This window comes from Myxocyprinus asiaticus, chromosome 48 (genome assembly GCF_019703515.2).
Source record: "Myxocyprinus asiaticus isolate MX2 ecotype Aquarium Trade chromosome 48, UBuf_Myxa_2, whole genome shotgun sequence".
NCBI lineage: Eukaryota > Metazoa > Chordata > Actinopteri > Cypriniformes > Catostomidae > Myxocyprinus > Myxocyprinus asiaticus.
The window spans coordinates 22372000-22393815 of record NC_059391.1 but is presented as its reverse complement, the minus strand read 5'-3'; the positions used below and the strand labels follow the sequence as shown (position 1 = coordinate 22393815).

Sequence of the window (21816 nt, the reverse complement as noted above, 5' to 3'; positions counted from 1 at the left end):
CTTGAATGATTTTTAATTCCTTACAATGCTTTTGCATGGCATCAAAAGGTTTCACCTTTCACGGGGGTGGGGGGGGGGTTACACTGTATTAATGTGAAAGAATTGACAACTTTCTTTGTAATTCTTAAATATTAATTTATTTTGTGTGAATTCATATCTTAAAAATTTCAGGGAGTAAAATTCAGGTTTTTAATATTCAGCTGGCAACATTTGGGTTGGGAAATTCAGGTTGCCAAATTTGCAGAAAACATCAGAGTGTGCAAGGAAGAACAAAAGTTTCAATAACAGAAAAGGATTCAATTTCAATACTATGAATTTGACTGATTTTTCAAACTCAAATCCAAACTCAGAACAATTCTGATGCCATAATTCTGTCTGCATTTCCAGAGTAGCAGTGAAAGCAATCTTTCAGGCCATGTTCACACTAACAGGCCTATGTTTTTGTTGGAAAACTCTGTTAGTTTCCTAACGTATGCAATTATGGAGTGCGTCTTCAAAAGTCTAAATTTTCTATGGAGTGAAACGTAGTTTCATTGTGGATAAGAGGTGTAAACATAAAAAAATCAAAGCAATTTCAAGAAAAACTTTATTAGTGTTGACATGGCCCCATTCTTTCCAAAAACACTCTCAGTCCCTTTGAATCTGAGAGAAGATGAACTTCAGTTTGATTGAACTAGTGGCCAATAATGTCCAGGAGTGTTCAGGAAGGGCACTTCCCCCACACACACCAGGACAAAACTGGATGTCAAACAAGTCTTTTATTTCTTTTTTGTCGCTTCGACAGCACGATAGCTAATGATTTGCCGCAGCTGTGGCCACTGATGTTGTCAGTGCTGAGTTATGTTAGATAAGACGAAATGCCAGCGAGTTAATTGTTCCACCATGTGTGTCATGGCCACAGTGTTGCCATCTTCGGACAATAGATAAACGACTCCCTGCTGCTCCATGAGATAAGAGTCCGAGACTCTTTTTGGCCTCTCTCATTGTTTTCCTGTCTGATTTTTCATAGGCAAATCCCTCTCTCCGCCCTTCCTTGCTCTCACCTTCCAACCCTTTCTTTCACTCTCTGGAGAATTATGGTTCTTTTCATAAATGTGATTTTACAGGGATTTATATTTATTTTTGTAATCCTTATCTTTATCCATAGCCACAAAATTTGCCACTGTATAGCTGCGTTATCTGCAGCTAAGGAACACTGGCTCCTGTCACGGAAACAAACCTCTAAAACAACAGACAGGAGCTGCAAATATGGGTATAACTGAACCGTCGCTGCGAGAGCAAGCAGTTCTTGTCAAACAAGTTTACAGTGTATAGATAATCAACTTAAGACAATACAGGTCCTGTGACTGGGTGCTTTGTTTGAAGCAGCTTGTGATTAATTCTTTAGCACAAAGATTTTCAACCAGGGGTCCGTGGAGGAAATATAGAAGCTAAAATATTAGGTTAAAACATTTTGAATTTCTAACTATCTGAATGAACATTAACTAATGATCTGATAAGCATTTCGCATTATAAAAAGAAATCTCTTTAAATTTACAGTAAAAAAAAAAAATAATAATAATAGTGGCAGCTTTGGTTGACAGAAATTCACACAGAAACAAAAATATGGTGACAACATATCAGGATCATAACTATTTAAACATAATTAAATCAAATATGGTGCATCACGAAGGGCCTCCTGGGAACATCTTTCTACAGTTTTTTACAGTAAATTATTAGGTGACTCATTCTTTGTACTTACAAAAACTTTATTTTAACAATATTGTTCTATATTTTACTGTAAAAGTGCATGTATTGTCTTGTTAAAGGCTTAGTTCACCCATAAATGAAAATTATCTTTTAATTTACACCCTCTCATGTCATTCCAGATGTGTATGAGTTTCTTTCTTTTGCAAAACACAAACAACATTTTTTTTAAGTATATTTTAGCTCTGTAGGCCCCCACAATGCAAGAGAATGGTGGATAGAACTTTGAAGCTCCTAAAATCCCATAAATGTAGCATAAATATAATCCATATGACTCCACCGCTTTTAAAAAAAAAAAAAAAAGAAAAAAAGAAAAAAGAAAACTGGTAGTTGTGGTTGCCAGAATAAGTATGTAAAAAAATACAGTAAAAATGTAAACAACTTTACAGAACAACCTGTACATTTTACAGTTTAAAACTGTTGTAATTTACATGACCACAATGGCACTGTACAAAAAAAAAAAAAAAAGACTCTGTTAAATGTACAGTAAAAAAAGTAATAAACTTGATATTATCCTTCTGAAACTGTAAAAATCTGCTTTTTACTTTATAAGGTATTGTTAATCACCGTAAAAATTACAGAAGAGCACATGATGACATGAAGTTTACCAATAGTGGCTCTTCCAGGAGCAATGACCAATAAACATTCAGAGATTCAGTGTGTGTGCTCAGTGTCACTCACACAAACACTAAACACCAGTAGGACCACTATTTCTACCTTACCCGCCTGCAAAAATAGCTTTTGATGGGGTAACGTAACAATACGTTCACACAGGAAATCAACATATTATGTCCGAAAGTTCATGCACTTTGAAATTAACCAGATTTTCTGAATTACTGATAAGAGGCATCCCCCATTAGACATTTTGGCATTAATTCAAGCATGAATACTTTTCCATCTAGTGCCACTGAAAGCAAGTTGCACGAACAACCTCCACAACAAGGGTTCTGATCAGATGGGAACCAGGAAATAATTGCGTTTGCATTAACAATAGCGAGCGTGATTCAGAGGTTGCATTTTCACTCTAAAATTACATTTTTATTTCTCTGACGGTTAGGTTTAGGGTAGGGGTTTGGGTGTAGGGTTAAACAAATATGCATTCCTCTTCACAATATTACATAATTTACAACTAAAATACAATGATTCGAATTTTGGTAAGCACAGACCGATTTCAGCAGGAAAGATTTTAAACTCATTGTAACTGAATTCACATTGCGATCAGTCTATGTACTTGGAACATAATGTACTTGGGTTGATTCAGTTGCATTAAATAATGTTTTACTTGAATGAAGCAGTTTAGATGTTATTTTTAGGTTACCTGACAAAACATGTTTCTTACATGGCAGACACAAAACATGCACCCACAGCGGATGGGCCCAGCCAGTCTATTGCAGTTCATTTGAAACCTCAAAGGACCGTTTTGAATGTGGAGCAGATAAGATGAATCCAGTCTATATAGAACAAGCACAAAGCTCCCTCTGATCTGAGATCAGCTGATAGACATGTGTCTGGAGCCGCAGACTTTATACCTGTCGTTATCTGCCATAATTTTCCTGTTCTGAGTGTGGCATCTGATTGCAGTGATCAGCACGTTTTAAATAATTAAATGTCTGGGAAAGACATGTATGGCACATTCAAATAAGTTCATAATCAGTGTAGTGTTTTGAGATATTGTAATGTGTGGTTGGTCTGTTGCTTGCATGTAAAACAAAGTGCTATCTCATGCTGAGGATAAAGATGTGTTGGGGTGAGATTTGATGAAACATAGTGAAAATATTTTTTTTGCAGTCTATGTGTAACCAGTCCTGCCTGACCCACTCCAAACAGGATCTCAGTTTTAGATTTAAACTGAGTCTCTATGTGTTCATGAATAGCAACATCTTGCATGTATTCATTCCTATGACTTCTTTTGGAACAAAAATATCGGTTGGGTAAGTAGTGCGACCATCAGTCCAGCTCTGAATTTATTAACGCTTTGGCCGGAAGCATGTTGCAACATGCAGTGAACAGCTGGCTGTCTTTCATTTTTACATTTTTCCTGCTCAATCCAACACCAGACAGTGCAAAATATGAGACACTTTCAAACATATCACTCTTTTTCTCAGCCTCAGTCTTTCTCTGTGCCATGGCCTTTGAGTGTGCATCCATGGGTTGTTCTAAAATTATGAATATTTTAAGAAGAGCTTTGAAACAATGTTTTATGTGTAGTATCTACAATTTCTTTTTTTACTATGCACAGTGCACTCTTTCAGATGTGTTAGTTAGGTGCTGTAAAGCAGCTTAAGAGATAGATAGTGCAGACATTGTCCCAATCCCCCTATTATGCCATCTGATTTCAATTATGAATCTGCTAAATCAAAGGTTTTCAATTTTTACAGATCCTGCTACCCTGACCCAGATTTTCAGCCAACCCAGGGACCAAAACCACTAGATTTTCTGTAACAATTGATCATAACTTTAATTAAAAACACGAACTAATATTATTACATTAGTAAACAAAAGGTAGTCATTTTAACCTATCATTATTATATTATTTAGTGAAATTAATTTTAACAGAAAAACAGTAATCCATACGACTCCATTGGTTAAATCCATGTCCTAGAAGCAATATTATAGGTGTGGGTGAATGTGAAAATGTGAAAATGAAAGTGTAGATTTATAGTAAGAAAGCTTCTGTTTCTCAACCACACCTATCATATCGCTTCTGAAGACATGGATTTAACCATTCACTGTAAAAAACGTGTATCTGTAATTTTAACGGCAAAAGACTGTAAAAATGCTACAGAAAAAAGTTAATTGATTAACGAGTATTAACTGTAAAATATACAGTAACTTTTGTTAATATATTTTAAAAGACAATACAGTAGTTTTTATAATAAAATTTTGTAACAAATTACATTTTTATATGTTAAAAGTATGATTTTCCTGTATAATTAATGGTAAAAATGTACATTATGTTTAACAAGAGAGTACATGTACTTTTTACAGTAAATTATTGTTAAAATTACAATAATCGGGTGTTCCCACAGTTCCCTGCATAACCCATCATATTTCATTATATTTTATGGGAATAGTTATGTTTCTTCTCATTTTTAATATCAGTTACGTGCATTGGGGTGTTCTATTTTATATTTAATGAAGTTTAGTTAATGTTTACTGCATTATTTTAATTTCACATGTATTACCCTGATTTATATTAGGTGATTTAAACTACTATGTACTGTACTTACATTGAAAAATTAAGCATTTGATACTATTTTGACAGGGTCGCTGCCATGTTCCAAATAAACACAGTGTATAAATATAGTGCATTTGAATCTTGTAAGACTTTTCGCAGAACAAGGGTTACCATCTATTCACTCACTCTGAATTTAAGTACGATGTAACAACTTGTAACAAAGTTAAAAACACCTCATGTAAAGTGGGACCAAAAAAGTAACAACTGCACATTTTTACACACATACGGTTTATACACACATTTATACACACCTGCAAACCAGTTCAGAATTTTGTCTAAAAAAACAACAACAAAAAACACGTGTATAGATAAGAGATATAAATATTTTATGCATTTGACACACTTTTATTCAAAGTGACTTACAGTGCATTCAAGGTACATTGTATCTGTATGTATATTCCTGGGAATCAAACTCATGACCATGATTTCTAGTGCCATCTACCCTGCCAGCTGAGCTAATGAAAACATCTTAAATCACTATAAAAATATGTCTTACAGACTGTATTCTGTTGGCTTTGTTTGTTTTAAACAGAAAAGAAAAATACATATCCAGATGTTCTTAAATTAATTTTACAAGAAATTCTATGAACTAAATGAGTGAAAACCTTGACAGACATTTTTTTGGAAATGCAGCCATAAAGTAAAAGTGGTATGTTTATTGCTTTCACCTTTCACACTACAGTATGTGTGAGGTGAACTCCTACATTAACAAGACACATTGAAAGATTCGTATCATATTTACTCAGTTAGTGGACAAATATACTTTTCAACTGCAAAATGTGCAGTGAAACAATTGTACTTCCTGGTAAGGTATCGCAATTGTTTAATTATTTTCCCCTTCCTAAATTGTTAGGAAGCTTTATTAATAGCCTAAATTATTTCACATTTGATGTCTTATACATTTGAACAACTAAGATGCATACATATTTATATAGGCCTTTTTGTAGCAGACGTTTCTGTCTTTTTTAGATCAAGACATCCCATTCACTTAGAAACCCGACATTTTTGTAATTTAATTCCTCATGACAAATAATTACACACCAAACAGGTAAAACCTTTGCATGTTGGCAAAGAACCCTTAGTTTCCTGACATGTCTCATGTCAACATATTACTACAATGGGTTTCCCCCTGCATACTACATTCAATGGGACTAACCCACCATGCAAATACCAACAGCAACACTGGGCCTTATTTCCTGGTTCAAATTCTTTGGTTGATCTCAGGAAAATAAAAAATGATTATTAGGTATAAGCAGTGGCGTAGCCAAGGGTGGGCCTGGGTGAGCCTGGACCCACCCAAATTAGACCCAGGCCCACCCAGAATATTATATATATATATATATATATATATATATATATATATATATATATATATATATATATATATATATATAAAATAGTTTATAAAATGCATACATTCTGATTTCTGAAAGTGTGAAAGAACTGTTTAAATGTGCTGCTTCTCTGTTGTTAAGGAAAATTTGTAAAAAAACAATTGGGGTAAAAACTTGGCCCATCCATTTTTATTGAGGCCCACCCAAAAGTAATTTCCTGGCTGCGCCCTTGGGTATATGCAGAAATAAAAATGACAATCCTATACTGACCAGATGTATGTCTACCCCAAGTTTAAGTTTTAATGAAGTTTAAGGCATATTAAAGTGTAATATAAAAGTTTAGAAGGAATAATGTTACTCAAAGCATAGATTCTTTAATATTGAGATACCGACCTCCGTGGCTCTACCATAGAAGAGAGTGTAACGGTCAATTACCGTGTTAAGACAGTAAATCGCAGTTTGCAGATACCATACAAATGAATGGAGAGAGCCGTAAATCGACACCTACCTGTGGCAAAACTGTCTGTGACTTCTCTTGTAAAAAAGCAATTTCATCGTAGTAATCTGCACACATAGTTCACTCTAAAAGTTACATGTAAAATGTGTTTAAGATTAGCAGACAGGTGGTCAGTTCATTATGTGTGAACTGTTTCCTCACAAAAGCAGTTTATTCAACAACGTCTCCTCCATTAGCATCCATTCAAAAAGAGCAGCCAATGGTCTCCTCGTCAGTGCACCATTGTGTTACGCTATGTTTTGGTTCATACTCAAAGTAAAAATTTTAACGACTAGGGGACCAAAATTCCATTTCGAAACCTATTTTTTTGTCATTCTCAAACTAGACACCCAACCCAAACAGCTCTTCTGCTAGTGGCCACCACCAGACATTATAAACAGCTATATTAAGTGTGAGTCACCTAAATGTCTGTGAAAATGACTTGACACTTGACAAAAGAGCACAGACAAACGCAATCCAGCAATTAAACTGTTCCACATTTACTGAGTCATCAGTCAATAGTGTGAATGTGCAGCCTAGTGTCTGTTTTATTTTTACCATTGTTTTAAAAGAAAAATTAAATGTATGTATTTTTTCTTCTTCCTCCAGTGTGATATAACAAAAGATATGAATCAATTAATTACTGTTAACTGTCTAGCAAACTCACTGAAAACAAAAATGCAACGTGGAATGGGGAAGTGCTTAGGGGATTAAACCTGATTAGTAAGGGGATATTGATTCCCTCAAATTCGTTTCCTTAACTTTCAAGCGGTGTTACATAAACAGTTAAGTAGTGTGGCGTAAAATATGTCAGACATCTTATTTGTGTCAGGTCAGTAACCACACTGAAGTTCCATTGGTAACCACTAGAGAGCAGTGTAGAATACACATAGGGATCGATGAGATCGTAGAATCAGCCTGGATAGTGATAAAATGTCTCAGATTGTGGAATTTCCTTCCTCAGTTTTTCAGTTCATGCAAAACACTTCCTTTCTGTAAGCCACTCTAGTTAAGAGGTTCAGCCAAATGTCTTAGATGTTCATGTAAATATATAATGGCAGATGGAATTCGAAGATACTGTGTAGAGCGCCCTCTGGTGTACAACAGGAGATGGCGCACACATTGCACCTATATTATATTATTAATAATTTACTGAGGAAGTTATCTGACCTCTTTCTGTCATACAGAGGTACATATGAGGAAGCTATATTTAGCTGCACACGTTCTCTTGTTTCTCTTAAATAAGTTGTCGGGGGCCTGTTCGCCATGTCCTAGACAGCCCATATAATAGTTAACCTGAAGATAACACATTTTCAGCTAAACACTTTTTGAAAGACGTTCTGCTAAATGCCTTTAATGCTTTTTAAAAGAAGGCTACATGTTAACATACAGAGAGTTTTGCTGATGGGATTGACACGTTCTATGTAGAGCGCCCTCTAGTGTACAACAGAAGATCGACTACACACAAAACTATTGAACAAATAGCAATGTGCTTCAACACACAGGAGTTTAGAGTTTGTAGTCTTTCATAAACTGTAGGGGGAAAAAACTGTCGGTAGATATTTCTTGTGTGAAAATTTAATACATATCTATCTAGCTATCTGTCTGTCTGTCTGTCTATGTTTTGTTTGTTTGTTTGTTTGTTTGTTTGTTTGTTTGTTTGTTTGTTTGTTTGTTTGTTTTTGCCCTCAGCTGGAGTTTTTTTTATTTAATCTAAAACCACAATTACAATAAGACATTACGAAAATAAACATGCCCCAAAATCAGAGCACACACAATAATATAAACAAATAAATAAAAGTAACAGCCTCTTCTTGCCATTTTAATTCTTCCTTTAAATTTTTCAACAAAAATATATTTTTTTTTCAATGAAATTTTCAAGCATTTTCTCTAATTACATTTCATTGTTTCATTATTCATTGTTATTATTATTATTTTTATTTTATTTTTTTCATGTAATTTTTGACTTACACTGACACCTAGCGGTGTGGATGCAGCAGCATTAAAACACAAGAGTTTTCAGTTCCTGAAGTCTTTGTAGAAATTCACTGTTCACAGTCAGCCAAGATTATGAGTAAATCTGTCCAATAACATGGCGGTAACTGAAATTAAGCGAGTTGTATTCAGCTGGTCATGTGATCCCAACATGGCAGCTCCCATGAGGAGACCCTTTCAGTGTAGAATAAAACAGATTACTGGAGGTGACTGGAGTCTTCGTCACATATGAGTGTACATGATTTTATAAATATTCTTTAGGAGTAAAATTTTTTAATCAGAAAAAAAATTACTGAGTGCACCTTTAAATTGTTGATACTACAGTGGCAACTCTACACGTTTGGACTACATTTCCTACCCTCTGCAGCTGGTATTCTGACAAGTCCGGCCTTCTACTGTCTGATTGGCTAGCGCTCCTAATGTCAGTCTGTGATTGGTCATTTGAAAAGTCGTTCACGCCGACGCACTAACCACAACAAGCAGCGAGCAGGCAAAAGGCGGGACCTGGCTGCTGTCTTTCGGGACTACATATCCCATAACTGTTTATTGTGATTTTCGCAATCCCCTTTAATCGCATCATCCTGGGGCTTCTGAATTCTTCGGATAAAGCTGGAGGATAGAAGCTGATTGTGTTTACATGATTTTTGGCTGTTCCTAAAAGCAGAAGGGCGGAACAGCGATGCAAATGGACTTAAATGCCATCATAGAGAAAATGGAAACGGGCGATCAAGACGCCGCGCTGACAGCTTTACAGACCTATAATAAAGAGGTAAATGTAAGTGCATTATAGAATGATGTAAATCTGTGACTCTGAATGCGATGCATGTGTGTGGTATGGGAGGTGTCTGATTAATTGTTTTTTTTTTTTTTTTTTTTTTTTTTTTTTTTGATTTTTTTTAACCAATAGATCATCCGTTTTTGTAAATATTGCATGTGTTTAAGTTTACTGCTCTGTGATATTAGGCTGATACAGTAAATCGTATGTTTTGTAAACATAGCATGAAAAACATTATCGATGCGGACCTTTTATAATCAAAATGCTACATTTTTGTAGGTTTATCGTTAATGCAAATTCAAAATAAAATTGATTTTATTAAATATAAAATTGTATATTAAATATATTGTGTGATGTCCTTAGCCTTTATAGATGTGGATGCCATAGTGTGTGTGTGTGTGTGTGTGTGTGTGTGTGTGTGTGTGTAGCAGAGTAAAATATGTAAAACAGATCAGAATCAATAAAATAGAATAGAATGAAATACAATAATGCACCATCATGTTTTCTTGACAGAATGAATAGAAAAGAAAAGAAAAGAATAGAATAGAATAGAATAGAATAGAATAGAATAGAATAATGTACCATCATGTTTTCCTGACAGGTATTCAAAAATCAATTACATAATTCTTTAGAATATTAACAGTAATAAGCTTGATAAATAAAGCTGATGGCTCTTGTGCTGTGATTTTGATTCAGATCATCCAGTTTTTAAGACATTAGTCAGGCAGAAATGTACTGAAGACCTTTAGTCCACATCTTTGATTCTTAAAAGCATCACTTACTAACAGTATATTTTCATTATTATAAGTAATCTGTGATTACTTCTTTTGAATCATATTGAAGTTCATTTGAACCAACGACGTTGGTTACATTTTATCTTTTTTTATATATTTTAAAGCACATGAAAAGGCTTAGAGGAGGCCTTTGAATTTTTACAGAATTATCCAAATAGGAAATAGGTTCATGTGTCATGAATCTGGCAAGGAACAGACTTAACTAAAAAGTCATGTGGGTTGAAGAACTTTGCTTGACGCAGGTAGGATTAGGACTCAAGCAACACAAATAGATTTCTTAGGCTGATCCTGATGCTGCATGAGCTGGTATCACAGAGACTTTAGCAGTTAAGCGCTTTAATCTTACTTTAGGACATAATTGATAATGCTGTTAGTGACAGGGACTAAAAACGGTTCAAGGAACGAAAACTGAAAATGAACAAATTTTTTAGCAGAAAGTAACCGAAAACCAGAACAAAGTGATTTTCAATTGTTCTGGAGTGAAAACATTATTTTTAAATGCTGATAACCGGTTATAACCAGTTAATTTCGTTCTGATCATTTTTTTATGAACTAAACGCTAAAGGGTTTATCACAGTACATTTTTGGAACTACACCACTTCATGTTGCCTGAAAAAATGAAACATGTCCTTTTATCCTGAAGGAAACTGTTGCATCACACATTTCTTTGCCTAATTGCCCATTGTGGATGTCGCATTCCCTGAATGAAGACCTTTTTAACAACTATGTATCATTACTACATATACATGCACAGCTAATCCAGATACAAGGAAAACATTATTAGAGGTAAAAAGTACATTTCTTAGTTGTTTCCAAGTCTTCACTGAATTATTGTTAGATATGATGCATTAATACAGATTTGATGCTGCTGAGTTTTGACTGAGAAGCAGATCTGTAATTAAAATTATACTTAACTGTTAATTAACTGTATGCTTGTTATGATTTCTATGTCGATAAATCTGCCACACAGGGAAAAAAATTAATTGCAAATTTTCTCTTTCTTTTCGGTGAGGCAAAATATGTGTGACATATGCAACACTGCAACTGGTATTTCACCCACCCCGTAGCGCAGAGTACTGTCATATTATAAAGAATGTTATTAACCATTCTTTTATTTCGTCCTAACGGTTATCATTTGGCGAGGAGCCTGCGGAACTTCTGAACCGAAATGAAAAATTAGCGTTTTTGCTCAGAACGAACCGAAATGAAAATAATTGAGTTTTTAGTCCTTGGTTAGTAATATAAGCAGAGTAAGATGTTATAAATTAATATTACCATTTAGTTTACTGCCTAGGAATAAGACATTTTACGCATGTAATTGTTGCAGTTATATCTAGTTGAACTTTACAGCTGAGATCTTGTTTTATTTGTATTATTACAATGCATAAAGTTCCATTTACTGTATGTTTTCAAATATGTATGTATTTCATGGTTATATTAATATGATAATTTATTATATGCTTTTTACTTTCTAGAAGTCACAATGTTTTTCGTTTACCCCAGGGGAGGAGGAAGACAGAGAGGTAGGCCTTACCTGACATCATAATGCAAGCAGTCAGCAATTCATTCCTGCAGAACAAGCTTTTATTGCTATCTCTAGCCATTTCAGACATTGCACTAATGTTGCATTAATATTGAACTGCTCTTGTGTCTTCACAATTGATTTACAATAAACATAAGAAGCCTGTGTGCTCTATCTCAGATAATGACTGATATTTTAATTGCACCTTTGTGTGATATGTTCTTGTTTAATTTTTAAATGTGCACTTAATTTTTTATTTGTGTGTGTGTGTGTGTTTGCCTTTCGAGGTAGAATGGACATTTGCCAGAGGTATATGGATATATCAATGTTATAGACGTAGTGTAGCTTTAGTGTAGAACCCCAAAGCCTATTTCTCATTCCTGATTGGCTAACACAGTACAGACTAGATTAATTTGGTGGTTTGACTTTGCTATGAAACAAAGAAGGTTTTTATAGTATCACAAGGGAACTCATAAAAATATCAAGAAGTGCTGGGATTTTGTAATATGACGCTGTTTTGAGATGTTTGTGGAACATATTTCACCAGAATCAATGTGGTTCAGACAAGCCAAAAAATGAAATCATCATATCGCTATACTGTCTATCTATCTTTCCCATTTTGTTCGCAGTGTTTACACCAGAAATATTTTCCCATTTCAGCACATCGTTGGTGATGTTAGGATTATACTGTAGGTCCACCAATATGTACTTTTAATGGTCAAAGTCGATACAAATACCTAAAGTGTACTGGGAGGTGCATTATTAGCTGCATATGTTAACATGAGAATAAACAATATCTTTACAGCACTTATTAGTCTTGGTTAATGTTCAGCATATACTAATGTAAGTCAATTTTTAAAAGTTGTATATGTAAACATATGTCAATGCATTATGATCTAAACATAAGCAACAACGAACAATTGTATATTCCAAGATTAATAACTATTGTTGTAAAAAAAACTTAATCGTAAATTCATGATATCTAATGCATTTACTAATGTTAACAAATAGAACCTTATGGTAAAGTGTTAGCTTTTTTGTTAATTGGGCAAGCTAGTCCATCGATAATCTCAGATTAGTTAAAAAAAATTTTTTTCAAACTTCTCACAGAACTAACACAACAGGCAATGTGCAATATTGACATACAGACAACACACTTACATAAATGTACAAAATAAAGTAGAATGCAATAATAAACATAAAGTGTATATAGTATTGCAATATGTATTTAAATATCTACTGTATATAATGATACAGTATATACTTATATACTTATATATATATACAGCAGTACATTGAATGTAGCAGCAATATGGTAAATTAAAGGTAGAACAATAGGCCTAATGATTTATTCCAATTACAGTGTTACCATTATTAATCTGTTGGATAGGCTACATAAGATTCATTTTTGTCACAGATCCAAAATTTTAATAGTAAAAGGCCCATATTTCCAGCCCTAAGATGTTTTTAAAAGACTAAAATGACATTCAGGAAACACAGTTGTGACCATTGTTACTGTTTAGTTATGTAATCCCTCTGGTTTCAGGAGTCATCCTGTCCCAAGACAGCATTTTTGCTGACCAAATTTTTTCTGTCATGTCTAATCTGAACTGACATACTGAATTGAACAGCCCCTTCCACAGCTAACCAACAGTTTGCAAACATCACAATTAAATTATCATTAGAATATAAAGATTATAACTCTAATATTTATCTCTGTGTGATGTGGTGTGGTTCTTGAAAGTGACATATGTTGCATCACAGGCGGGCTTCAAATAGATGAACAGAAATCGTTTTGATTGTTGCTTGATTGAGTTATGTAAGGACATGTCACAGTTGGAGTCTTATTTGATAACTGTAGTTATGGAGGTCTGCAGGGTAGACGTCGGAAGCCTCAGCAATGTAGCACAATCAGGAAAAATGTAAGGGATTATCTGTCATTCACATATACTGAGCTGTTTACTATAACAACAACAGGATACCAATCTGAATTCATTAAATTACCAAGGGAAGGGAGGTATACAGATTTGTTTAAAATAATTTTGTCTTTCAGTTTTGATTTGGATTAAGCAACTTCTCCAGCGAAAACAGGGCTCCTATCTTGCAATAAACAAGATCTTGCAATGAAAATCACACCCATCTTACGATGACAGTGGTTCTCAACTGTTGGGTCACAACCAAAAAATGGGTTGCAGCTCTGTTTCGATAGGGTCACGGACATCAGGGAAAAAACATTCTATACTCAAAAAAATATATTTAAGATTTGCCCATTTCAGTTTCATAATAAAATTACATCAAAATGAATTGCATAATCTTTAATCAAATTAAATGAAAAAATATCTTAAGTTTTATTAATTTAATTCTATTAAAGATTATGCGAATACATTTGATGGAATATTTTAATGACATTTAAATGTTTAATCTTAAAAATAGGCAAAACATTCTTTTTGGAGTGTAAATCAAATAACAAAATGCAGCTAAGCAAATAAACTCACATTGTCAAAGGAAGAGAAAAGCTTTCCATATATTTTGTTGTTGATGTCAAAGGCCATGTATCCAGTTAAACTCAACAGTCACTTGGTGTATCGTAATACAATGATACTAAAACAATATTTTCCCAGTTTTTGTACTTAAAGTTAGGCTGTTAAATCGCACTTCTGATGTTGTTTAAGCACTTACAAAATGGTCTCTTGTCCTATTCACCCAATGTTGTGTTAGAAAGTCAAATGACTGCACAGTTTTCTTTCCTTCGTTGATATATTTTATATTGAAACAGGAAGTTGGGTCAAAGAGCTTTCACCTTTTTTTAAATAGCCAGTAGCCTTTACTTTGTGTCACAGCCATGAACATGATTTGCTACTTCCTTTTGCAAGTTAGAAGTAGGTAATATTAGGGGGAGGGACATTTTCATTCTTTTTTATTTTATTGAATAAAACATTTTTATCCCCTTTTCTCCCCAATTTGGAATGCCCAATTCCCACTACTTAGTAAGTCCTCGTGGTGGTGCGGTTACTCACCTCAATCCGGGTGGCGGAGGACAAGTCTCAGTTGCCTCCGCTTCTGAGACAGTCAATCCTTGCATCTTATCATGTGGCTCATTGTGCATGACACCGCAGGAACTCCCAGCATGCTACTCTCCGCGAACCACGCACAACTTACCACGTGCCGCATTGAGAGCGAGAACCACTAATTGCGACCACGAGGAGGTTACCCCATGTGACTCTACCCTCCCTAGCAACTGGGCCAATTTGGTTGCTTAGGAGACTTGGCTGGAGTCACTCAGCACACCCTAGATTCGAACTCGTGACTCCAGGGGTGGTAGTTAGCATCAATACTCGCTGAGCTACCCAGGCCCCAGACGTTTTCATTCTTAAGAGAATTTAATTGGACAAAACGGGTGAGTGCTAGATGAGTCATCAGTTGTTTTGTTTTTTTTGGTCCGTTTTCCTGGAAGAGAAATCGTAAATGTGATAAAAGTTATTTTTGTCAAGTTTTAGTAGTACACTAACATGTAGATGACCTCAAAGCTAACAGACATGGACTAAAAGCCACAAAACTCCCATTTTGATTTCATGGGATCTTTAATGATTTGGAAAAGCCTATTGTTGGGCCTATGCAGTTCATTGTAATTCTAATACATTTAAATGTTTTTTTTTTTTTTTTTTTAGTAGACAAACACTTTAGTAAGCATAAAGTGGACAGTTTTTGTGTCACCACTTGATGTCCAACATAAAATCTGGGTCCTGAAGCAAAGCCAGTTGAGAACCACTGGCCTATAAGGTGATCAATGACTGCTGTTACTGTATCTCTCACTCTTCTCAGCGGCTGGGCGAGCTAGTGCTCGGCTTCCTGGAGCGAGACCTGCAGCCTTCATGTCAGCTGGCCTGTCTGGAAAGCATTCGCATCCTCTCGCGTGATAAGAAGTGCCTGGCTCCATTCGCCACCCGCCACGCCATGCAGATACTGATCCGACATGCCGGCTTGGATCAGGGCGAAGGTGTCACGCCTGAGATCCCAGACCTGGAAGTAATCGTGGAAGCCCTGAAGTGCTTATGCAACATCATCTTCAACAGTGAAGCAGCTCAGGAGGTGGGCACGGAGCTTCAAATGATCGTGGGATTGGCAGAGAGGATGAAACAGTGCCGTGAGCCACAATGGAATCACGATGTTCGATTCTTCGACCTGCGGCTCACGTTTTTGATTACCGCCCTCCGGGTGGATGTGAGAACCCAGCTTGCACGCGAACTGCGGGGTGTTAGTCTGCTCTCAGAGGTACTGGATGCCACACTCTGCCTCTGTTGGCCTGACACGTATGAGGTGGCCCGTGCGGGCGTGGACGGGTGCTCAGAGCTACCCGAGTTGGGGAGGCAGGAGACGGAGCGAGCCATGGAGATCTTAAAGATTCTTTTCAATGTCACCTTCGATTCCAACCGCCGTAAGGTGGACGAGGTGAGACTGATGTGTTTGCATCCACAACCATTGAGTTCAACAGTACATGCACTCTTTTTCAACAGTCTTGATTCCGGAAGTAATTTTCCCACTCATTATTTCCATAGGGTTTTCATAAAAGTCTTCATAGAAGAGTTCTAAGCCATGAACCTAACCAACAAGCACCTTGGTGAATCACAACATTACAAACTTAGATTTGAAGCAAAAAAGAATTTGAAAAGCAGACGAAAAGACAAAGATACAAGACTGTGTACTTAACGTCTTTCAAGGGGGAAGGAACTGCAATCCCAAGAAAGATGTAATCTAATTAAAAATTATGAAAAAAATAATAGTAATTTTCAATTTGTTGATTGTAAGTATAGAAACAATGTATATTAAGTTAATTGCAAAATATTTAGATATATACAAATATACGTATCAGTAGTTTGAGAGTGTGGGGAGACTGACTCGATGCGTCATGTAAGTGGGTGGTCGCTGCAGAGCTCTTTTGGTGTGCTTTGCTGCAATTTTCTGATTGGTGGATCTTTCTAAGCAGGATCATGGGTGATGTGGTCATTCACCAAAAATTCCACTGTTAAAGGGATAGTTCACCCAAAAATGAAAATTCTCTATCATTTACTCACCCTCATGCCATCCCAGATATGTATGACTTTCTTTCTTCAGTAGAACAAAAACAAAGATTTTTGGAAGAATATTTCAGCTCTGTAGGTCCATACAATGCAAGTGAATGGTGATCAGACCTTTGTAGCACCAAAAATCACATAAAGGAAACAGAGAAGTTAACCATATGACTCCAGTGATTAAATCCATATCTTCAGAAGTGAAATAATAGGTGTAGGTGAGAAACCGAACAATATTTAAGTCCTTTTTTACTCTAAATCTCCACCTTAACTTTCACTTTCAGATGTGAAAGTGAAACTAAACAGGCACCACATGTGACTGTCAGATGTAAAAGTGAAAGTGAAAGTGGAGATTTAATTGAAATGTGATTTCAGTAAAAACATAAATTTTCGTAGAACTGTTAACACTTCAGTTATTTTGCTGCCTTGCAAGCACTGGTATTTTCATCAGGAAATGCAAGTATGATTTTCTAAATCTAATTGCCTTGCCTGATTTAGCTTCAAAATAAACAAGTTATTATTATTTTTTTATTATTGCCTGTCTTTTTACATTGCTTGAGTTCAACAATATGTTTGGTTTGATAATCTCATAAAGACTAAGTCAAAACATTTCATATCCGTACCAATTCGACTGTTCTCTCAGTGTAAATGAATAAGTGTTTAATAAGTGAAGCAGATCTAATGTTGTTTCATGGGACTTACATTCTGCTTGGCGCAGGAGGAAGCAGCCACTTACAGACACCTGGGTGCCATATTGAGACATTGTATTATGAGCACCTCAGAGGGGGAGGAACGCACAGAGGAGATGCACAGGTGCGTGCATACACACATCTGAAAATATGGACTCAAAACAGATCCAGGAAGGATTGATGGATTATAAAGCCACAGTAATTTAGCAATTCATCCAAATATGCAAAACTGAATTATGTGAAGTTTGAACTTGACAGCGTGACACACTGGCATAGATTCTGTTCAGTCTGACTGTGTGCCTTGCTCTGATTTGTAACAATTCTAATTAGAGCAGATCCACTGGGAGCTTGTTGCTAGCTAATTAGTCGTTTTATAGAGAGAAATGGCAAGCTTCAAGACTGAATTTTTGTGCCACATGATTATCCCATGATTCTTGTCCGTATTGTTGGGTTAAAATTAAGTGTGAATTTTTTTTCTATAGCCACACAGTGAACCTGCTGGGGAACCTGCCTCTTCCATGTCTTGATGTCTTGCTGATGCCTAAAGTCCAGCAGGGGTCTATTGAATACATGGGTGTCAACATGGATGCTGTCAAAGTGTTGCTGGAGTTTATGGAGAAAAGACTCGACAGGGTGAGCACTGTTAAAATGTACAAAAGAATGATTTTTAATACAGCATAACTACTCGATAGACATTTATAAAGATTTAATAGCACATTTTGCAAGATGTTATTGAGAAAACTTTAACAACATGTCTTAATCAGGCAGAAATTGAGTGTCTAAATCACATCCCTTCAAGATAATATGATAATTTGTCCAAACCAGCTCCGACTGTCAACAGCATCACACAACAAGACATTTTGTTGATAATTTGGTTTCTTCTTTTGTCGTCTCAGGCTGGGTAGCTCCACCCACAGTGATATCTCATTGGTTGAAATTTTTAAGATCAAATTTGTTCTGATTGGCTGTGATTTTGTCACTTTGTGCAGAATTTAGCTTTCAGTGAGGACAGACAAATTACCTGACAAATGTTATGCTTCACGCCCAGCTAGAACAAAGTGTACGGTAACACCTGTGATAAAGTTAATTTTTTATTTCTGTTCTGGGAGCTGCTCTCCCTGCTAAATAGGTCAGCTTAACTAGTTTGCAATTTCCATTCTGGTCTAAGTTGGTTAATGTTGGTTAGTGCTGGTTTGGTGCTGGTCTAGATGGTGGACCAGCATAGCCATGCTTTTCATCAGTAAAACCTAGCTGGTGAAGCTGGTTAAGCTAGTTAAGAAGCCTGGTGGGACACCAGCATCACAGCATCCCATGCTGGGGTAACAGCACACAAAACACAACATAAGCTGGTGACCAGCAATGCTGGTCTTTTCAGCAGGGCTACACCTGTTTTTATCAGTGTACTAATTCATTTGTTATTGTTTTTTTGCTGGCCGCAATGGGAGAGAGAGTACAGTACCTTAGGGGGGTTTTATGCCGGGACACAGCTGGCACTCAGATATGAAACAATTTGATTCCTCACTCTCCACATTATATTTCTAGGGAAACAAGCTAAAGGAAACCCTGCTGCCTTCATTAAATCTACTGACGGAGAGTGCCCGCATTCACAGAGAGACGAGAAAATTCTTACGAATGAAAGTGAGATTGGCTGAAGACTTGTATTTGGACTTCATTAAAAGAGATTGTCATCGGTTTTATTTGTTCTGATAAAATATGTTTGTGTGCCCTTGTCCGTGTGTGTCTGATCAGGTGCTTCCCCCATTACGAGATGTCAAAAACCGACCCGAGGTTGGTAACGCCCTGCGAAATAAGTTGGTGCGTCTAATGACCCACATAGACACAGACGTGAAGCACTGTGCGGCTGAGTTCCTGTTTGTGCTGTGCAAAGAGAGTGGTACGCTAAACAATATAACAACAATTAAATCAAATATTCAGTCCATGTCATTGATAACTTAATCTTAAAAGTGAAGTGTCGAGTCCATTTTTTTCATTAAAATAATGAGTGAGAGCATATATCATTGCATATATTGAATTTACAAAGAAGTTGGTGGTGCATAATTGCTCTTCGTTCTGTCATGTGTCAGTTTCCAGGTTCATCAAGTACACAGGTTATGGTAATGCGGCGGGTTTGCTGGCGGCACGGGGCCTGTTGAGAGGGGGGCGAGATCCTGGTCACTATTCTGAGGACGAGGACAGCGACACTGAGGAGTACAGAGAGGCGAAGCCTCAGTATGTCACAACCAATAAGATGAAAGTGTAAAGCAGTATCCTGAAGCATTTTGCATATACAAAACTTACAAGTTTAACAAGACCAAATGAGAGCAACTTAAAGGGATAGTTCACCCAAAAATTAAAATTCTCTTATCATTTACTCCCTCTCATGCCATCTCAGATGTGTAGGACTTTCTTTCCTCTGCAGAACACAAAGATTTTTAGAAGACTATCTCAGCTCTGTAGGTCCATACAGTGCAAGTGAATGGTGGACAGAATTTTTAAGGTCCAAAAAGCACATAGAGGCAGCATAAAATTAATCAATAAGACTGCAGTGGTTACATCCATATCTTCCGAAGTGATATGATAGGTGTGGGTGAGAAACAAATCAATATTTAAATCTCTACTTTCACATTCTTCTTCTTTTGTTTTTTATGATTCACATTCTTTGTTCATATCGCCAACTACTGGTCGGGGCTGGTCAAATGTGGAGATTTATAATTAATATTGTTAAAAACCAGTTAATTTCTGGCACTGGTTGAGATATACAATGTTGAGATATATGTACTGTATATGTATTTACTTTATTATATACTCGTAAACATATACATTATTAACTCTGTCTTTTACATGACTAGATAGCAGCTTGTGCTTATAAGATGCTGTAATGGCCACCTGCAAGTGTAATACATGTAACAGATGTGTAAGAGATGGTTGTTTTTTGTGCTGTACAGTATCAATCCTGTAACTGGACGTGTGGAGGGAGAGCAGCCCAACCCAATGGAGGGAATGACTGAAGAACAGAAAGAATATGAGGCCATGAAACTAGTCAACATGTTCGACAAACTCTCCAGGTAATCAACTTTTACTGCTTTGGAAGACCCAAACAAAACAAGCAGGATTTCTTGCACATTTTTTAAAAATAGTATGATGCCAACTGTCCAAACAAGTAATTGGAAATATTCTTTTTTTAGGCAGCAGGTAATCCAGCCAATGAAAATTGGAGCTGACGGTAAAATGACCTCATTGGAACCACAAGAACTCCAATTTTTAGCCCATCAACAGTTTGGAGAACCCAATAATTCTGAAAGTGACAGCGATACAAACTAATGGGGCATCCCCGAATTCCATTGATGGGATATTTGGAATGTTGCAGTGCAAGCAAGCACTTGAGTCCTTTAACAGGACAGATTGGATTGCTTATTTAAATATAGGCCTAATCAAAAATAAAAACTCTTGGTGAGTCATATTAAAGAATCGAATCTTTCGACACAACCGCTGTTTACTCATATCACCTAGTGATATTGTTTTCAGTTCATTTGAAGTTTATTGTGTTGGCCTGTAATATGTTCTATACAATGACAGTGAAAACATGGTTTAGTTCCACAGAGCTTGTATTTATTAATTTAACAGAATTCATTTACAGTAATGGAACTTTCTGTATTCATAACACTATATGATGTCATGGGAGCACAGATTAATTTTTCATTTAGACTGTGGCCTAAGAAGTATGTATGAATGATGACAATGAGAGAGCACTGCTATTTATTCATTTGGTTTTAGGATGAACTGAACTGAGCAGGGGAATTATTTTAAGTTACGATTTTAAAAAAGAGTTTATGGAATATGTGATATTTTCAGAGAATCATTCTTCCTTTTGCTTAAAACATTTCGGTTTTGCACTACAGCATGTAAAGCCTCCTGTGTTCAGTTTTGTTCTTTGGCATGGTTATTATTATTGGATCAACTCTTCAACACAAATAGTGAATTGTGATGTGTGTGGAAAAGGGGCGAGTTGCTGTATGTTGTTGTAGGTAGCCACAGTGATCCATTGGTAAAGATGTTCATATAATACAGTATGTATGAACGACTGAGAGGAATGTTGTATTTCAAATGATTTGTATCACGTTGTGTTAAAAGAACTTGATTGTGATATCAGTAATAAAA

The 21816-nt window shown here is 36.0% G+C and overlaps 1 protein-coding gene across 4 annotated transcripts; it reads left to right on the top strand.

Annotated features, from left to right (window-relative positions):
* The first annotated feature begins 9380 nt into the window (after positions 1–9380).
* On the top strand, positions 9381–21816 carry LOC127437569 (synembryn-A-like). 4 transcript variants are annotated; one of them, XM_051692572.1, is made up of 11 exons: positions 9381–9578; positions 11854–11901; positions 12192–12209; positions 15723–16349; positions 17688–17782; positions 18141–18291; positions 19201–19296; positions 19408–19552; positions 19743–19887; positions 20604–20723; positions 20844–21816. In XM_051692572.1, the coding sequence occupies exons 1-11, from the start codon at positions 9489–9491 to the stop codon at positions 20977–20979; spliced, it is 1671 nt and encodes a 556-aa protein (XP_051548532.1). In that variant the 5' UTR covers positions 9381–9488; the 3' UTR covers positions 20980–21816. The 4 variants fall into 4 exon arrangements, with proteins under 4 accessions (XP_051548532.1, XP_051548531.1, XP_051548534.1 ...); XM_051692571.1 differs by having other exon boundaries at positions 9381–9584; XM_051692574.1 differs by lacking the exon at positions 12192–12209.